This window comes from Canis lupus, chromosome 5 (genome assembly GCF_048164855.1).
Source record: "Canis lupus baileyi chromosome 5, mCanLup2.hap1, whole genome shotgun sequence".
Classification (NCBI taxonomy): domain Eukaryota; kingdom Metazoa; phylum Chordata; class Mammalia; order Carnivora; family Canidae; genus Canis; species Canis lupus.
Window position 1 is genome coordinate 37146954 of NC_132842.1, and position 16729 is coordinate 37163682.

The 16729-nt window shown below is 50.0% G+C and overlaps 1 protein-coding gene and 1 long non-coding RNA gene across 26 annotated transcripts in view; one reads left to right on the forward strand and one right to left on the reverse strand.

The window, feature by feature from the left end:
- LOC140633534 (protocadherin gamma-C5) overlaps window positions 1–15291 on the forward strand; it is a 193312-nt gene extending 178021 nt beyond the window's left edge. For all 25 annotated transcript variants that reach the window (XM_072826237.1, XM_072826236.1, XM_072826216.1 and 22 more), the window contains 3 exons: window positions 727–785; window positions 8415–8503; window positions 13291–15291. In XM_072826237.1, coding sequence (XP_072682338.1) covers window positions 727–785; window positions 8415–8503; window positions 13291–13517 — 375 coding nt within the window. In that variant the 3' untranslated portion in view covers window positions 13518–15291. The remainder of the gene's footprint in view (window positions 1–726; window positions 786–8414; window positions 8504–13290) is intronic.
- LOC140633550 (uncharacterized) lies at window positions 13540–16584 on the reverse strand. Its single transcript, XR_012031132.1, has 2 exons — window positions 16155–16584; window positions 13540–15758 (listed from the first exon to the last, which is right to left on the reverse strand). It is a non-coding gene; the product is annotated as an uncharacterized lncRNA (long non-coding RNA).
- Between the last annotated feature and the right edge of the window lie 145 nt (window positions 16585–16729).

Here is a 16729-nt window from a genome sequence, read left to right on the forward strand (position 1 = left end):
GGGCTCCATCCCAGCAGTTCTCTCCATCCCAGACAGAGCAGCCTTGTTCTTTCCTTCTCAGTCACAGCCATTGACTGGCAGGGTTCTGGGGGTGAGAGTTTCTTGGATCCCCTGCAAAGAATCTGTCTGGCATGACTCCTAAATTAATAATGTGTTTAGCTGTGGGAAGGGATCATTGAGAGCCAAGGGCCTGGAGGAGGTGTCCCTCTGAATATGTTATAACACAACCTGGCGCCAAAAGGGTTACCCCGGAGCAGCAGCCATCTTGCTGCAAGAATGCTTTGTTCCCAGCTGAGGAGCTGAATCCATTCTTTCTAGGGCTGGTGGAATTCTCATCGAAAATCTCCTCAACCACTTTCGATGGGGGGCTGGGGGGGTAGGGGGGCTTCTCTACACCCCTCCTTCTGGTTCTGCAGAAGAGACTTTCAGCACTTGAATCTCAGCTCACAAGTTTTGAGTCTCTGGGCTGGGAGGAATGGGCTCTGCCTTTGGCAGAGGAATCTTTGGGTTTGCTGGTCAGATAAGTGTTATTTTATCTCTCTGTCTCTCAGACCTCTGAGACTTGGAGCACATTTTGTCTTTGGAGATGTCTTCCCCTCCCTCCTCTTATCCTGTTTTCTTCTCTGAGTCTATTTCCCTTTTCCCTCCCTGCCCAGCCCCAGATTCTGGTGACATTCTGACTGTGTGTGATACTCAGCCCCTTTTTCCCCTCTGTTTTCTCCACAGCAAGCCCCGCCCAACACGGACTGGCGATTCTCTCAGGCCCAGAGACCCGGCACCAGCGGGTAGGTGACTGCCTCTCCAGCCCACCCTCTTCTCTGCGGCATTTCCTCAGTGATGACGTGGGAGGCGGTGGGGGAAGGCTCAGAATTTGCTACAAATCGCTCCTTCCCTGAGTTCCAGATTCCAGGGAAGTTTTAGTGTATTGGGGGCTGGTGCACAGACCCCAGAAGGAAGAGGCTGGTACTCTGGCTCTCTGAAAGCTCGCTCCACATGCTCAGCCCCTTCCTGCTCCCCATGCAAACCTGTTCGCATCTCCTCGCCTGAGGTTGGTCTCTTGGTGGGAAGGGAGTGTTTTATACCCATCTAATTCCTACATCCCCCTGCTTCAGGTTGGGCTGGGGTTCAGGCAGAGACTCGAGGGATAGGAGGAGGAGGAGGCACTATCAGCAGTCAGAGCCACCTCCAGAGCCAGTAGGACTGAGCAGGGACAGAGGTGCGGGAGGCCAGGCAGCTGTGGGGGAAGGTGGAGGCTACACAGCTAGAGGCGGGACTGGAGAGGGAGCTCGAAGGGCAGGTGTCCCGGTCCTGCCCTGGCTCCAGGCTGCCCCAGGTCCCTGAAGCTGGTCCTGCCCTATTGTCTCTGCCAGTCTTTCTTATCTCTTTGCCCTCCCCTCAGTCTCTGTCTCATTCACAGTCTCTGCCTCTCCCTCTCTTTCTGTCTCCACCTCAGTTTCAGTCTTTATTGCTGCCTCTTGGTCCCTGCCATCTCTATCTATTTGCACTGATCTGTGCCTTTCATGGCACCTGCCATGCTGGATGCTCAGTCAATGTCGAATTAATAAATGTGACTCAGCCTCTGTCACATCTCTTCTCCATTTCCATTTCCCTGTCTCTTCCCTTGACCTCTTTCCTGTGTTTCCCTCTTGCCTACCATCCTTGTGTTCCTCTGTCTCTTGGCTTCCTAATCTCATATTGTTTCTGCTTCCCTCTCTGTTCGCAGGCTATGTCTCTTTCCTTATCTGTCTCTGAGCATGGAGTCTGTCTCTATCTGAATCCCTGAGCCTGTTTCTGTTACTCTTTCTTTATCTCTCTTTGTCTCCCTTATCCTGTCTTGCATTTCTTTGTACTTGTGGGCAAGCCAGCACACACATGCCCTCCCTCCCCTTCACACACAGTCTTTGATCACTACACACCCTCCCTGTCCAGGCTGCCCCAGCTGCTCATTTCAATTGAGTATGAATTCCTGCTGAGACAGGAACCCCCTGTGGGTGGTGGGGAGGGAAACTAGAAAGATCTTCAGTTGGTCTGAGGGGAGTGAGATGGGCTCTGGGCCAGGCCTCCCTGTTGGGAATCTGGAGCCTGGAGGAGTCCAAGGAATCCAGGAGAGGGAGAGAGGGGGCAGAGTTTAGGCCCCCTTCCCCTGCTGGTCAGACACACTCAAAGCCTGCATTTCCCTGCACGCTTCACATGGTGAGCTCGCACTGCCTCAAGAATCCTGGAGACCTTAGTATACATGGTGGGAACTCCACCACCTTGGCATGTTCAATCTTGCACATGTATCAGGAACTCAGGACATTTCCTAGAAGTCCCCCAGAAGGCAACAAGCCAGATGGCTTGGACTGCTCTTGCCCCTCCCTTGACCCCTCTCTTCTTTTTCCCCAGTGGCCTTGCCAGCCTTTCTATAGTTGATCGGTTAGGTCACTCATATGTTCACTCACGTATTCATTCAGTCGTCACTTACTTACTGGGCATCTACTATGAGCCAGACCCTTTTCTAAATGCTGTCTTTCAAGAATGAACACGCAGAACTCATAGACTTCCAGGCTAGCAGGTGAGACAGAAAATTGACAACAATCACACTAAAAAATAAAAAAATAAAATAAAAAAAAATACTAGTTACAAACCATAGCAAGTTCTGAAAAGAAGAGAATCATGTGAGTGTAATGGTAGAGTGGAGAAAGCCTCTAGGAGGAAGTGACCTTTGAGCTGAGGTGGTGAGAAGCACTGGACAACTTCTAGCCCCTGTGCCCACATGCACCCCAGACCATAAGTTGGTCCTGAAACAGAATTCATTGCTGAAGCTGGAAGGCCCACAGATTGCTTCTGATGTCCCCTCTGGGTTGGGCACCCTACCCCTGCCTCAAGTCCCTTTTCATCAAATAAGAGACTTGGAGGCCTGAAATACACAGGAGCTATTGGGAGAGATATAAGAGAAGGTTCCCTACCTTAGTTAACTTGAGGGAGATGGCACAGACATTCCTGATTGAGTTCCATGATGCCACAGATGAAATAACCATTAAGGGTTCAGTCCAGCAAATACAGCTTTCCTCCTTCATTCATACCATAGTTAGTAAACACCTCTTATAGGCCAGATGGTATTCTAGGTGAAGGAGGCAATAAAATAGGCCTGCCCCCTGCCTTCAAGGAGTTTACCATGTGTTGAATGAGGCAAATACTAACCAAATATAAAAAATAAACATAAGATTGCAGTTATCACAAGTGCTAAGAAGAGCAGTACCTGGTGGTGAGAGCATAAAATAGGGGTTTGACCTGGTCAGGGGGCAGAAGGACATCTAAGAGGAAATGAAGTCATGCTGAGATCTGAATGCTGAATGTAAATTTACCAGCTGAAGGAGAGAGGGAGGAGCATATGCAAAGGCCTTGTGGCAAGGCTTCTCAGAATCAACAAAATGACTGGGAATTCTTTCTTGCCACCACTCTGATGAGTAAATTGGAGTGAGAGGATGAAGAGGAAAGATTTCTCTTATTCAGACTAACTGGTTCTCGTTCCAGACCACTTCCCTGCTCCACACCATCCCTACCATCTTGGGTACTGGCACATAAGCTTCAGAGCAGGGCTGGTGTTGAGCTCTCTAGTAAACCTAGTTCAGGTTCAAATTGGCACTGGGTCACATACCTAGACCAAGGGGATAAAGACATGCTTTGCCAGGTGCTCCTCCTTCCAGCTGGAATCCCTTCTCAAGTCATCCTTCTGGGTTCTTATCTCAACAGCTGTTAGGCACTGAATCCAGCAAACTACTTGTTCCTTCTTGGGCTGTAAACCATGCCCTGCCCTGCAGCTGTTCCCAGTCTCTGCTCAGGGGAGAGAATCTCCATTTAGCTTCTCCCAGTCTCCATTCTGTTCTCCCTTGATAGCTCCCTACGACCTTCCATTCCCCATCCTAGGAGAGATACTAGCCCTGCTCTCCCTCGCTTAGGCAGTCATTCAGCAGACAAGTAGCAACTTATTTTTTTTTTCTCCTTATAAAAAAATACACGCTCATTATAGAAGCATGAGAAATAGAGAAAAAATTTAAAAGAAAAAGCACTATTAATTTCACAACCCAGACAACTCTCACTAACATTTGTTGAATATGGAAATTTTCAAATATGTACAAAAGTAGAACTGTGTAATGAACCTCTCTGATCCTGATGTCCAGCTTCAACTAATGCCCTACTTTGTTTCACTTGGGTCTCTACCCTGTTACTCCCTTAAGCTATTTTGAAACAGACTTTAGCCATCATATAATTTCATCTGCGTCTTCACTGTCTTTAACAGACAATTCTTTTTTTTAAACACGTAAGCACTAATATTAATAAACTATTAATACTGAATAATATAATATTATAAGCTAGTATCATCAAATACTCAGTCTTTATTGACATTTCCCCAGTTATGTGTCTGTTAATGCATTTGCACACTTACCCAAATTAAGGTCCACATTTTGTATTTGGTTGAGTGTCTCAAATCTCTTAAACTTTTTAATATTTTCATATGTGTATTTCTAAACTTTTTTTCTTTGTGCACCCAAACAACACGCACAGGTTTCTTTTCTCTTTTTTTTTTTTTAAATCTGATTTACCTAAATAAATTGTTCACAAACTTGTTCACAAAATATCAAGAACTCGGGTGGTATATTTCTCACCATTTTTTTTTGCTAGTAATTGAGTTCCATCAGCATTATCACCTGTTTGTGTTCTCTTTGCAATATACCACGAGAATCTCCCCCGTCAAAAAAATTTTCAGAAGTTAGTTATTTGTTTCATAACAGCCCTTCATATGGACATGTGATGTAGATTTTAAAAGGTTGACAGGCTTTTACTACATCACAAAATACATAGGTATTTATATTTTAACAGTTAAATCCAGGCTACTGTCAGAGTGCCTTCCCCGGGTTGCATCCTGCTACAGGGAACCTTCTTCACAGCCCAGCTTCTGGGTTGTTCCTTCGCACTCACATCCAGTGCGCCAGAATATAGACTTCTTAGTGCAAGAAATGTGTCTGTGAACGCTTATGTTTTAGGGCCTGCTGCAGGCACTGACACATGGTGGATCCTTGGAAAATGGTCGATTAGACATAGTCCATCTCCTCTACTTTCATTTTTCACCATCTCCTAAATCCTGGAAGGGTCCCCTAGCCCCACTGCCTGCTGGGGCTACAGGGCCTCCGTGGGGAAGCCTCGTGTGGTGTCACGTGTAAGAGGATAGGCTCCAGAGTCACACGAGGCCTCTTTTTGGTCACAGCTCTGCCAGTTACCAGCTCTATGGCTTTAGGAGTCTTTCAATCCCTCTGAGCCCCAAGATTCATCTTCTGGAAAATAGAATCCTGAGAACACTTATCTGCAGGTGGTTCTGAGGCTCAAATAGTCAAGCTAAGCTATAACTGAACTAGCTATAAACTAAATATAAATGTAAACTGTATCTGAACTAAATATATATAACCAAATGTTATATGTATATAACTAAACTAAATTGTATATAATTTAGCCCAGAGAATAGGAAGCTCTCTGCAAATTGTTCAAAAAGAAGTCTCTCCCCCCTCTACTTATCTCATGCCCAGCTTCAAAGAGCTGGCTGCCCGCTCATCTGCTTAGCTTCCAGCGTTCAGCCATTGCCCAAGAATCCTCCCTGCAGCCCAGCCCACGATGGTTCCAGACCCAGCCCTTAACTCACCTTTATTCCCTCAACACCATTACCCAGTCCTCACAGGGCTGCCTCCTAACCTGGTACCTGACCCTGTGGTTCACCCCGGAGGGCTTCTCCTGCTCCCCCACCTTCGTCTTGTTCTCCCCCACTCCATCCCAGTTAGGCTGTCCTTCTTGGCATGAGGCAGCCTTGTGCCCTCCAGGAGGCCCAGTGCCAGCTCAGCAGGGCTGCAGGTAAAGACTCCTGGATTTCCTGGAGCATCCAGTTGAACTGCCCAACTTTTTTCTGGCCTCAGAGGCTTGGGGGCATGTTGCTCTCTCTGCCGGGAAAGCGCTCTCTGCCTGCAATCTTCTGTCGCTTTTTTACTTTGAAATGTTTCAAACTTGTCAAAACCAGTGTGATGAACGTGGAAATACTGTTTTGACCTAGATGGTCTCATCAATTGTTAAGATTTTGCACGTTTGTTTTTTCTCTCTCCGCACACACACCAAACATTTTTTTTCTGAACCATTTGAGAGTGGCAGACATCATAAAATTTGAAAAACTTTGGTATATAACTCTTAATAATAGTAGCGTTCTCATACAAACCATAAAAGAACAATCCCGTTTGAGAAATTTAGCATTAATGCAATAATAATATATAGTCCGCTAGTAGATTTTCATAAATGTTCTTGAAATGTACTTTTAACCTGTTTGGTAGTTTGGGTTTTTTTGTTTTTTTAAAGTAAGCTCTGTACTCAACATGGACCTTGAATCCATGATTCTAAGTTTGCATGCTCTACTGATTGAGCCAGCCACACCTCTGGTATTTTTTTTTTTAAATCTAAGATTCAATCAGAGAGCATAAATTGCAACTGCTTGCTGTATCTCTTTCATCTCCTTTAATGTAGAACAGCCTCCTTACCTTTTTTGTTTGCTTTTCATGACAGACGTTTTTTAGAGTCCCAGCCAGTTGTCTTTTAAAATGTCCCACAATCTGAATTTGCTTATGATTTTCTCACAGAGAAATGAGGTTAACAGTTTTGGTAGGAATACTGCCTGGTGACCCTGTACACCTCCCACCACATTACGTGGGGAATGACTTCATGTCAGTCTATCTAGTTGTCAGGGCTCCTCACTTTGTTCACTAAGTTAAGTGGTATCTCCAGATATCTCCATTACAAAGATATTTTTAAATATTAGATTAATAAATTGTGAGTGATATTTGAGACTGTGCAGCAAGCGTTTGCTTTTATTATTTTAGTATTCGCTGATGGTTGCTGGTTACAAGGTGGGGATTTTCTATCATTCCTCCTACTTTTGTTTAGCTGGAATTGTCCTGCAGATCACCTGGAAATTTCTTCAAATTTAAATTCCCTGTCTTCTAGTTTCCCTTTTCCTCAGGGAAGCCTGGGCTGATTGAGCTCCCCAGCCCCTACTAAATCAAGAGTTGGCTCTACACCTGGCTCTTTGCCTACATGGCACTTGTCAGAGTTATGATTAAATAACTATGCAATTATTTAATGTCAGCCTCTCAGTATGGACTGTGAGCATCATAGAGACAAACTATTTCAGTCATGTTCCCAACTATAACCCCAGTACCTAGCCCAGTGTCTGGTGTGCAGTCGTTGCTCAGTAAATGTTGGTTGAATAAATGGACACAGAATTCCACCTCTTCTCACTCTGAGGAGAGGAAATGAGCATCCTACTTTCCCCTTCAACCCTCAGTCTCCGTTTGATATGATGGTGTAGAGGTCACACATTGCAGCTGTGCTCTGATCTAAGTCCACCTCCCTGGGGATGGGGAATCCCAGATCAGGGGAAACCATAAGCAGGGACAGGACTTGGAAAAAAAGCATTTCCTGGATGTGCTCACCCACCATGACAGAATGCACAGATGTGCTCACCCTCACTCATGTTCACTCTTATGCATTTTCTCTCTCTCTCTCTCTCACACACACTCTCTCTCTCTCACCCTTTCTCTCTCTCATACGTGTTCAAGGCCTGCCCTGCAGCCACTCCCCTGGTGCCAAATCCTTCCCTCATAGTGACCTAACTCTCCATGGATATTTTCCCATCCATTCAGGCAAAAACTATTTATTGATGAACTTCGGTGTGCCAGATGGTGCCAAGGATCACCTAATGGACTGTGTGTGTGTCAGGGTGTTTCCCTTTCCCCTCAGAAACAGAAATAATGTCATACTGCAAAGTCCCAAAAATGCATGACAATAGTCACTGTGGTAAAAATCCAAGCTGGATTGGAATTCCTTTGGATCCTTTATAGGTTAGCATTTTTAACAATTATCAATCACTTCATGTTTTTTCTCAATGCTTAGAGTGTCTGACGGTCTTCGTTAGGTGCTTCAGTAGGAGGCAGGTACCATAGCAGGGTCAGTGCCCCTGGAGCTGTCATGGGGAGGCACCTGGCCTGGTCTGGGTGGGCTTAGGGATCCCTCTGACAGATTTTATTCATGTTACCAAAGCAGAGGTAGGAAACTGGCAGTCTGGAGAACAGTATCTGATGATCTGCTGTGAGAGGGAACTTGAGGAATTAGGGAAGTGCCTCAGAAAAGGTTTGATTTTTATAGATGATGCAAGGCAAGCAAGTATGCTAAGCAAATTTTTCAAAGGAATTGCAAATATTACATGCTCTAATCCTACAGGCCATCTTTTGGCATGGGATGAAGATACAGAGTACTAGATTTGGGTTCCCTGGGAGAGGACAGGAGGGGCCTGAGTGGGGCTGGCCTGGAAGACTGTATTCACCATCCCGCTCTCTCCTCAGCTCCCAAAATGGTGATGAAACCGGCACCTGGCCCAACAACCAATTTGACACAGAGATGCTGCAAGCTATGATCTTGGCCTCTGCCAGTGGTAAGTTGTGCCCTCTGTGTGTTGGGATGGGAGATGTGAGGTTCTAGGAGAATAGAAGTCACCTGCCTTAACCTGCATGGCGTCTCTGGATCTTTCAGCTGCTCTGAGAAGACTCACAAATCCTGGACAAAAAGCCAGATTGAGAAGCAGTTCAGGGTCCTGGGATGTCTAGAGGGAGTGGAAATAGAAAGATTGAGGGAATGTAGAGCAGTAGTGTTGAGAGTCCAGTTTCAGAAGGGGATGGCATAGGTCAGATGCTAGTTCTGTTACTTACTATCTTTGTGAATTTGATCAGTTTGCTTAATCTTACTAACCCTTCTTCAGCCAGGAAAATGGAGGCAGTGGCCTCAAAGGGTTGTTGTGAGGATTAAATGAGATGCCACCACAGAGCACAAAGCACTGGGCGTGACCCAGGCAAGCCTTCAGTCTGTGCACATGGGTGTGAGAGAATGCACTTGGACCCTTCACTTTTTTGTTGCTCCTCCCCCCCACAGAGCAGGATTTTGATTTTTCTAGAAGGCTGACAGAGATCTTCATATGTGATAGAGATTCAGCCCCTGATTGTTGTCCCTGAAGAGTCAAAAGGGTCCTGAGCAGGGGAAACAGAACGATATTAGTACTTAAGAGCACAGGCTTTGGAGGCAGGCCAACCTGGATTCAAATCCTGGCACCCATGCTTCACTGTGAGTTCTCAAGGAAGGTCCTAAGCCCCTGTGAGCCTCAGTTTCAATGACTATAAAATACTATGACAGATCTTACAGCAGTGTTGTGAGGGCCAAAGGGAGGGCCTTAGCGCAGGAATGCCCGAGTACAGGCATGCTCCACAGTGGCTAAAATTGATTAACTTGTATCTTTATTGACCCATAAAAAGCAGAATTAGAAAAATGCCTATTAATAAGGACCAGTTGTGGGAGCAGCAAACCCTAAGCTTCCTGTGGAGAGTGTCAGAGGATTAAGGCATCAAGGCTTAACACAGTGCAGTCAAAGCCCTGGCCCCGAGCATGTGTGGAGGGCTGGTAGAGAACCAGGTAAAATCAGAACAAAAATCACTAAAATCACACCCCTGTACTGTCCTGGGTACATGCTAGGCAAACTTGATGGGCCTTACATCAATTAATCCTCTTACTAGCTCTGCAAGGCAGGTCTGTGATTACTTATATTTGACAAATGAGAGAACTGAGAAAACCCTTGCTCCCAGGTCCTCATTTTGAGCTGCAGATGCATGATTCTAATGTAGTCTGACTCTCAGGTTGATGCCTTTTCTTCTGTGGTGACCACGTCTGCCTGTAGATGTAGCCTATATTTCCCTTGTAGCCGAATAGGTGCAGAGGGTCAGGTCCTCTTCCTATCTTGCTTTATTCTCTCTGACTAGAGGTGCCAGATAAAATACAGGATGTTCAGTTAATTTTAACTTCACATAAGCAACAAATAGTATTTTAGCTTAAGCAGGCACCAAATGTTAGTATTGGGACATACTATAGAAAAAAATTGCTCATTGTTTATGTGAAGTTCATATTTAATCAGGCATCCTGCATTTTTTTGTTGTTGTTAAATCTGGTGAACATCTCCCAGATGCCTGTGGGCCTGAGTGAAGCCGGGCCCATGGTAGGTGAAGAGGGTGAGGAAGAGGAAGTGACAGAGCCGGCCCAGGTCGGGAGTGCTGTGCTTCTGGAGAGGCCAAATACAGAGTGTGACAGAGGCAGGTGGGTGGGTCTGGGAGATGCCAAGCCGGGTTCTTGAGGAAAGTAAACTGACAGGCATATTTAGCTCTTGTGGTTTTTAGCATTACAGCCAGGAAGCAGGCTTTTTGACCTAAATCCACATTTATAAAACAGAAATGGAATTGGTATTTATGGCCTACAACTATCCTGGGTCACTGCAGGCTGGCTCCCCAGTCAGGGCTCCACCCCTCCAGCCCACACAGCGTCTGACCTGAGTATAAGCTTGGGCCTTGGGGAATGGATCCAGAAGGTTGAAGTGGCAGGGTCAGGCCCTACTCTCACTTTCATACCTGCTTCCCTGTCTTGAAGCCAGAGAGGTTCCTGGAGTCCAGCCCAGCCTGGCGCTAGGGGCTGCTGAGGGGGAGTAAGTATGAAGGAAACTAAGTACATTTGGGAGGTTTTTAAAATAAACATTTGGAGGGAAGTGTGTTTTCAAGGAGGTTCTGGTTTGTGGTTCAACTGACCCTGGTCTGGCTTGACCAGGCGTCCCTGTCTGGAGATGCTGTTTCAGCGCTGGGTTGGGGTGAGAAGGGCAGGGGGGTTGGGGTGGCCAGGAGCTGGCGAGGAGGCCAGCGCAGCTCTCACTTTCAGGCCAGAGCTTTTTAAAGATTTTATTTTTAAGTAATCTCTACAGGCAACATGGGACTCGAACTCCCAACTCTGAGATGGAGAGTCCCATGCCCCTCCTAGGGAGCCAGCCAGGCACCTCTTCCTTGCTGCTTTTTTTTTTTTTTTTTAAGATTTTATTTATTTATTCATGAGAGACAGAGAGAAAGAGAGACAGAGGCGGAGGCACAGGCAGAGGGAGAAGCAGGCTCCACACAGGGAGCCTGACGTGGGACTCGATCCGGGGTCTCCAGGATCATGCCCTGGGCTGAAGGCGACGCTAAACCGCTGAGCCACCCGGGCTGCCCTTCCTTGTTGCTTTTTAAAGCGTGTTTCTCTTTGGAATAGAAAAGACCTTGGTCCCCCGCTCACTGCTGTGATGGAGGGATAGGAGGAGGGGCTGCTGAAGAATTGATTGTACAGGTCAGAGCCTGTAGTCTGCCTTCTCCCCGCTCAGATTTATACCTGGGAAAGCAGAGGCCTGAATCACGCAGGGCCTCTGCCAAGGTCACCCAGTTTTTTTTAGTGGCAGAGCTGACCAGAAGGAACTCGAGTGCCAGCCTTGTTCTCTTATGCTCCAGATTTGCACATCATCTCCCTCCTGGTCCAGCCCAACCTTGATGCTCCCATAGGACCTGGGCCGATGGCAGGCCTGTGCTCCTGGTGAGAGGTGGCAAGACCTGCCTTTGTCATTTCCATCCGCTTAGGGTGCTCCCTAGAGATCTAGGATGTTTGTGGGACATAGGTGGGCCTGGCCTGCAATGACCCAGTCAAACCCATACCTTCTCCCTGTTTCTCCCCATTTATTTTCCTTTCTCAAGAGCCTGTGTGCATGCGTGCATGTGTGTGTGAGTGCGTGTGTGCATGTGTGTGTGTGTGTGTCCCTCCACCCCCCCCTTTCTGGCACCTCTGAAGTCTCCCCTTAGGCCTTAAATCACTCTGGAATCCTGGCTCTTTGAAGCCCATGCTGGGCCCCTACCTCCAACCCCTCCATTCCCAGGCTGAATGAGGGGTGCTGCAGGGGAGGGTGAGCTGGGCTCCCTCCTGGAGTTAATTAGGGAAAACGTTGGGAAGTCAGTTGAATGAAAGGGCTGGGGGAGGGGCCCAGCCTGGAGAAAGAGAGCAGGAAGTGGGCAGCTGCTCCCTCCCACTCAACCTCTCTTCCACACAAACCCCCAAACCCCTCACATCCTGGGATTTGGGACTTGAAATGGAGGTTGTAGAAACCTGAGCGCTGGCGCAGGGAGGTGGAAAGCCAGAGTCCCCCCTCACCCCCTCCCTCCTCCCCCTCCATTCCCTTCTCCTTGCCCCTCCCCCTCGGGTGCTGGTCTCTTTCTCAGTCCCTGGTTAGTGTCCCAGGATTAGTCAGCCTCTCTGGCTTTAGGCTTTAGTCTGCCTCTCGACCCACTCCCAGGGTCTAGGGTGGAGTCAAGGGCAGCTGGGAGGAGTGCTCCTCTGCCCTCGGGGCTGGGGCTGGCCTGGGAATTCCTGGGGCTTTAACCCTTCCGCTGCCAGAGGACTCCAGCAGAAGCCCTTGTGAACTCTGAGTCGTGGAAAGTTTTGCTTTTCCTTGCTGGCCCCATTGGGGGAACATGTAGAGTAGACTAGAAGTAATGACACACACTTGGCAGTGGTGAGGGTGGTGGCAGCCACGCCTCACGATGGGCAAGTACCAGGTGCCTGGGTACTGCGTGCTGCTATGGCTTTGAGTTAGTCTTTTACCTTCTCTGGGCCTTGCTTTCCTCTTCTGTAGAGTGAGGATAAATACCACATATCTCACTGGATTGTCTTGGGGAGCTGAAAGCCATCATGCCCGTGCACTCTCTAGCCAAGTGCCTGGCACAGAGTAGGCATCGGCTACTGGTACTATTATGAAATGAATGCCTGAGAACCACCGCCCTCCCCAGACTAACAACGGAACTGCTAAATACCCACTCTGTGGGTGCTGGCAGGAGAAGGATGGAAGGACCAACAGGTCCTGGTTGCAGCCCTCCAGGAGACCAAGGTCCAGTGTGGAAGGAAACCAGGGCGACTCCCTTGAGGACGGTTAGGGCAAGAATTTGAGAGCGTTTATCTCAGCCCTGAGAAAAGTAACAGCTAGCACGTTTTAAGCCCTTGCCGTGTGATGGGCACTATTCTAGGTGCTTTATATGCTTCATGATCCTGGTTAGCCTTAACCCAAACCTGAAGGGGTAGATGCTATTTTTAACCAGTTTCACAGATCAGAAAACTGAGGAGACTTAGGGGAGTTTAGGTAGACTTGCCCCAAATCAGTTAGTAGGTAAAGGAGCTGGGAATCAAATCTAGGCTGTGTCACTTACCCCCCCACCCCTTGTGCATAGAGGTGGTATTCCCAGGGCTCGTGGGCACTTGGCAGGCATTCATTCACTGGTTGTGCTCTCACAGAGTGACTGCTGGGGACTCAGAGTTTAGCTCCTGACCTTCCTCTGTCTCTTGCAGAAGCTGCTGATGGGAGCTCCACCTTGGGAGGGGGCGCTGGCACCATGGGCCTAAGTGCCCGCTACGGGCCCCAGTTTACCCTGCAGCACGTGCCCGACTACCGCCAGAACGTCTACATCCCCGGCAGCAATGCCACACTGACCAACGCAGCTGGCAAGCGAGATGGCAAGGCCCCCGCAGGTGGCAACGGCAGCAAGAAGAAGTCAGGCAAAAAGGAGAAGAAGTAACGCAGAGGCCAGGCCCAGAGAGCCACAGGGTGGCTTCCCCCCCCCCCCCCCCCCGCCCCAGCCAGCCCAGTCTCTCCCTTACCTGTACCCAAGCCTCGATTTTCGGGGCTCACCCCCACGATACTGGTAGGGGTCCAGGCCATGCTCCCCTTGGGAAAAGAAACAAGTGCCCAGTCAACACCCCCCTCTCTGCCCCCAAGGGATCGAATATGCAAAGGGAGTTCTGCTGGGAACCCCCATCCAATCAATTGCTGTGCCCGTGGGGGTAGTGGGGTTTGTGTAGACACCATTTATCACTCCTCCTTAAGTTACAGCTGGACTTTCCCATCTTCCAAATTCAATCAGACCCATCTGCCATCCCCTGCCTCCCTCCTTCTCCCTACCCCCTCGGCAGCCCTCTTTCGTAAGTAGGGTGGTCGGGGTGTTGAGGTACCTGGTGACCTAAAAAGTCTCACAGTTCTGAAGAGTTAGAAGGCCATCATAACCTTTAGGCCTCTCCAATTCTCAAACTTCCTCCAAGCATGGTTTGGTGCCAGTCCTTTCATCTCCTTCCCGAGACCAGGCTCAAGTTTTGGGAGATGCAGTCACCATTCCCATGGTACTGATGCTTACTGGATTTAGGTGTGTGGGGGGGTGGCATGTAGCTACCATGCCTCTTCCAAACACCCTCGGGACCAGTGTTTTGTTCTGTTTTTCATTGTTTGATGTTCCCACTGCATGCTGTGACTTTCCCCTCCCCAAACAAGAGACTCCATTGCATGTTCCAAGACAGTATGGGGTGGTGAGATGAAAGGAAGTGTGTGGATGTGGGGGATGGACAAAGCTTGACTGACCGGTTATCAGGGTCTTGTAGAAGGCTTTGTATGTCACCAGGGTACTGGCCAGATCCCCAATTCCAGCCATAAACCAAGTACCAGGCTGGGCCCTCATGTACCATGTAAAGGCAGTAAACTTTGGGCTAAGCTGTTAACATCAGTAGGTTTAAACTGGCATTACAGTCAGAGGAAGGTGTGAGGACATTTAGGACCAGGCCCCTGGAGAGGTCAGAGGGCCCTCTGTGGGTGCTGGGTACTCCAGAGGTGCCAGTGATCTAAGAATCATTGTGGCCCCAGCAGTGAGGGAGGGTCGGGCTGGGCCATTCTTGGTCCCTGGGTTTTGGGGAGACATGGAGCTAGACCTGGGACCAAATGGATGGGATGTCTCAGCCTGGGATCAGGGCTTCTCTGTGGGGCCCTGCGCTCCCCAAGCCTCTGTTCCTTCATTTTGCCAGGTGCCATTTCTTCCCCAGAAGGCCACTGTCCGGGCCCCTCACCAGTCTGCCCCCCAGTGGCCAGAGCCTGGTTGAAGTCCCCCAGTGCCTCCTTGTGCATAGACCTTTCTCTGCCCACCCCTGTCTACCCCGCCCCAGCCTCGTACACCCAGCGGGGCTGTGCAAGAACCCCACCCCAGCCCCGACAGTAGTATAGAGCCCCCCCTTTCGGCTGGTGTAGAGTAGCCAATAGTGTAGTGCGGTGTGCTTTCCCGTGGTGGCGGGTGGGTGGAGGGCTCCGTGCCAACTGCCCTTGAATCCGCCAGCGGCGGCCGTGCTGTGTTTTGTGCTGTGTCCACGCGCTGCGGCGCCCCCCTCCCCTGTACTGACGCCTAGAAGTGCTTCTCTTTGCATAGTCACGTAGCTGCCCCACCCACTCCCCTTCCTGTGTTTCACGCAAGTTTTATACTCTAATATTTATATGGCTTTTTTTCTTTGAAAAAAATTAAAACGTTTCTTCTGAAAGCTTGAACGCTTCTGTGTAAGGGATGGAGGCTCCTGGCGAGTATGGATGAAGGGATGCGCAGAGCGGTGCGTGCTGGACGAAGGGCGGCGGGATCGCCAGGCGACGATGATGTTTGCGTCTCGGTTTGGTGTCATTGCCCACGAGTCTGTATGTGACTGTCACGTGGCTGTGTGCTAGAGGTACTGCTGTGCAGCGGCAGCAGAGCACGACTGTGATTGTGCTTGTGGCTCGGTATTGCGCTGCGTGTAATCGGCTTCTGCGTCTGCTGTGGAGGCGGGCATTTCTGAGTGCAGCGTGTCAGCGTGCAGTGGAGTGTGCAGTTGGGCGCAGGCTGCTGTCTCCCTTGCGGCCCTAGGCGCCAGGATCCAGGCGGGAGAGGATGCCCCGGGGCGGGGCGGGAGCGCGTTGGCGCCCGCTACAGAGCTGGAAACGGGCTGGTGCACCTTTCCTTGGTCTCGCCTCTTCCCTGCAAAATTAACGCCCCGGAGTACCTTTGTGGGCTTCTCTGAAGGAGGGGCGCGCCTCCTTTGCCCATCCCCCTACTGCCGAGTGAGTTTGGGAACACTGTGGGAGTGGGAGGCCATGCGCGCACAGGCCCAGGCTATAGCCTGGACCTCAGTTTACCCATCTGGAATTGAGCTTCTCACTCTGCAGCAAAGCCAAGATTAGAAGGTTCAGCGCTTTGTTGCTGGGGAGGGGACCGCGGCGTCAAGGGCCGTGGGAAACGACGTTGCAGGCCGGTGGCCGGCCGACCCAGGTGGCCCGCCCTCTCTGCGCTTTCACTCTTCAGTTAGTCCTCCTCCTCCCCTCCCCTGCCTCCCCCTTGAAGCACACTGGGAGTCCGGTCTCCTGCAGGACGTACGGAAGGTGGAGAGAAGGCCGAGCGGAAGGACAGGCACACGGACCCCCCCGGGGCGGGGCGGGGGGTGCGCTGGTCAGCGAGGGGATGCCTAACCGCGGGGCGGAAGGAGACCGTCACTGGGTGTGCGGGGCGCAGGGCCGCGTCGGCTCGCCCTCGGAGCCCTTCGCCGGCTCTGCCAGCGCCTGAAGACTGTCGTCATGGAAACCAAGCCTCCCAACTAAGCATCTGGAGGCGACGTTCTTGTGTGGGAGGAAGGGCGGTGAGCGCGGTTTGGGATGGAAGCAGGGTGTTGTTTCCGAGCGCCAGGCTGCGGAGGGCGGGGTGCCGGGCGCCTGGGTTCTATTCCAGGCACGGCAGCAGCGGACTGGCAGAGCGGGTGAGCAGCTGTGGCTGGTCCCCTAGTTGGCATGTGCGCCCGTAAAGCTCTGGCCTCCGGTGGGGGGAGGAAGCTGCCCAGGCTCCAGGGCTATTTACAAGGCTTTTATTTCCAGTTCTAGAGCCTGCCCCAGTGGTGTCCTGGTCCTCTTCAGGCCCCTCCTCTCTAGTCTCCTCGCTCACAGCGTGTAGGGTTCCTT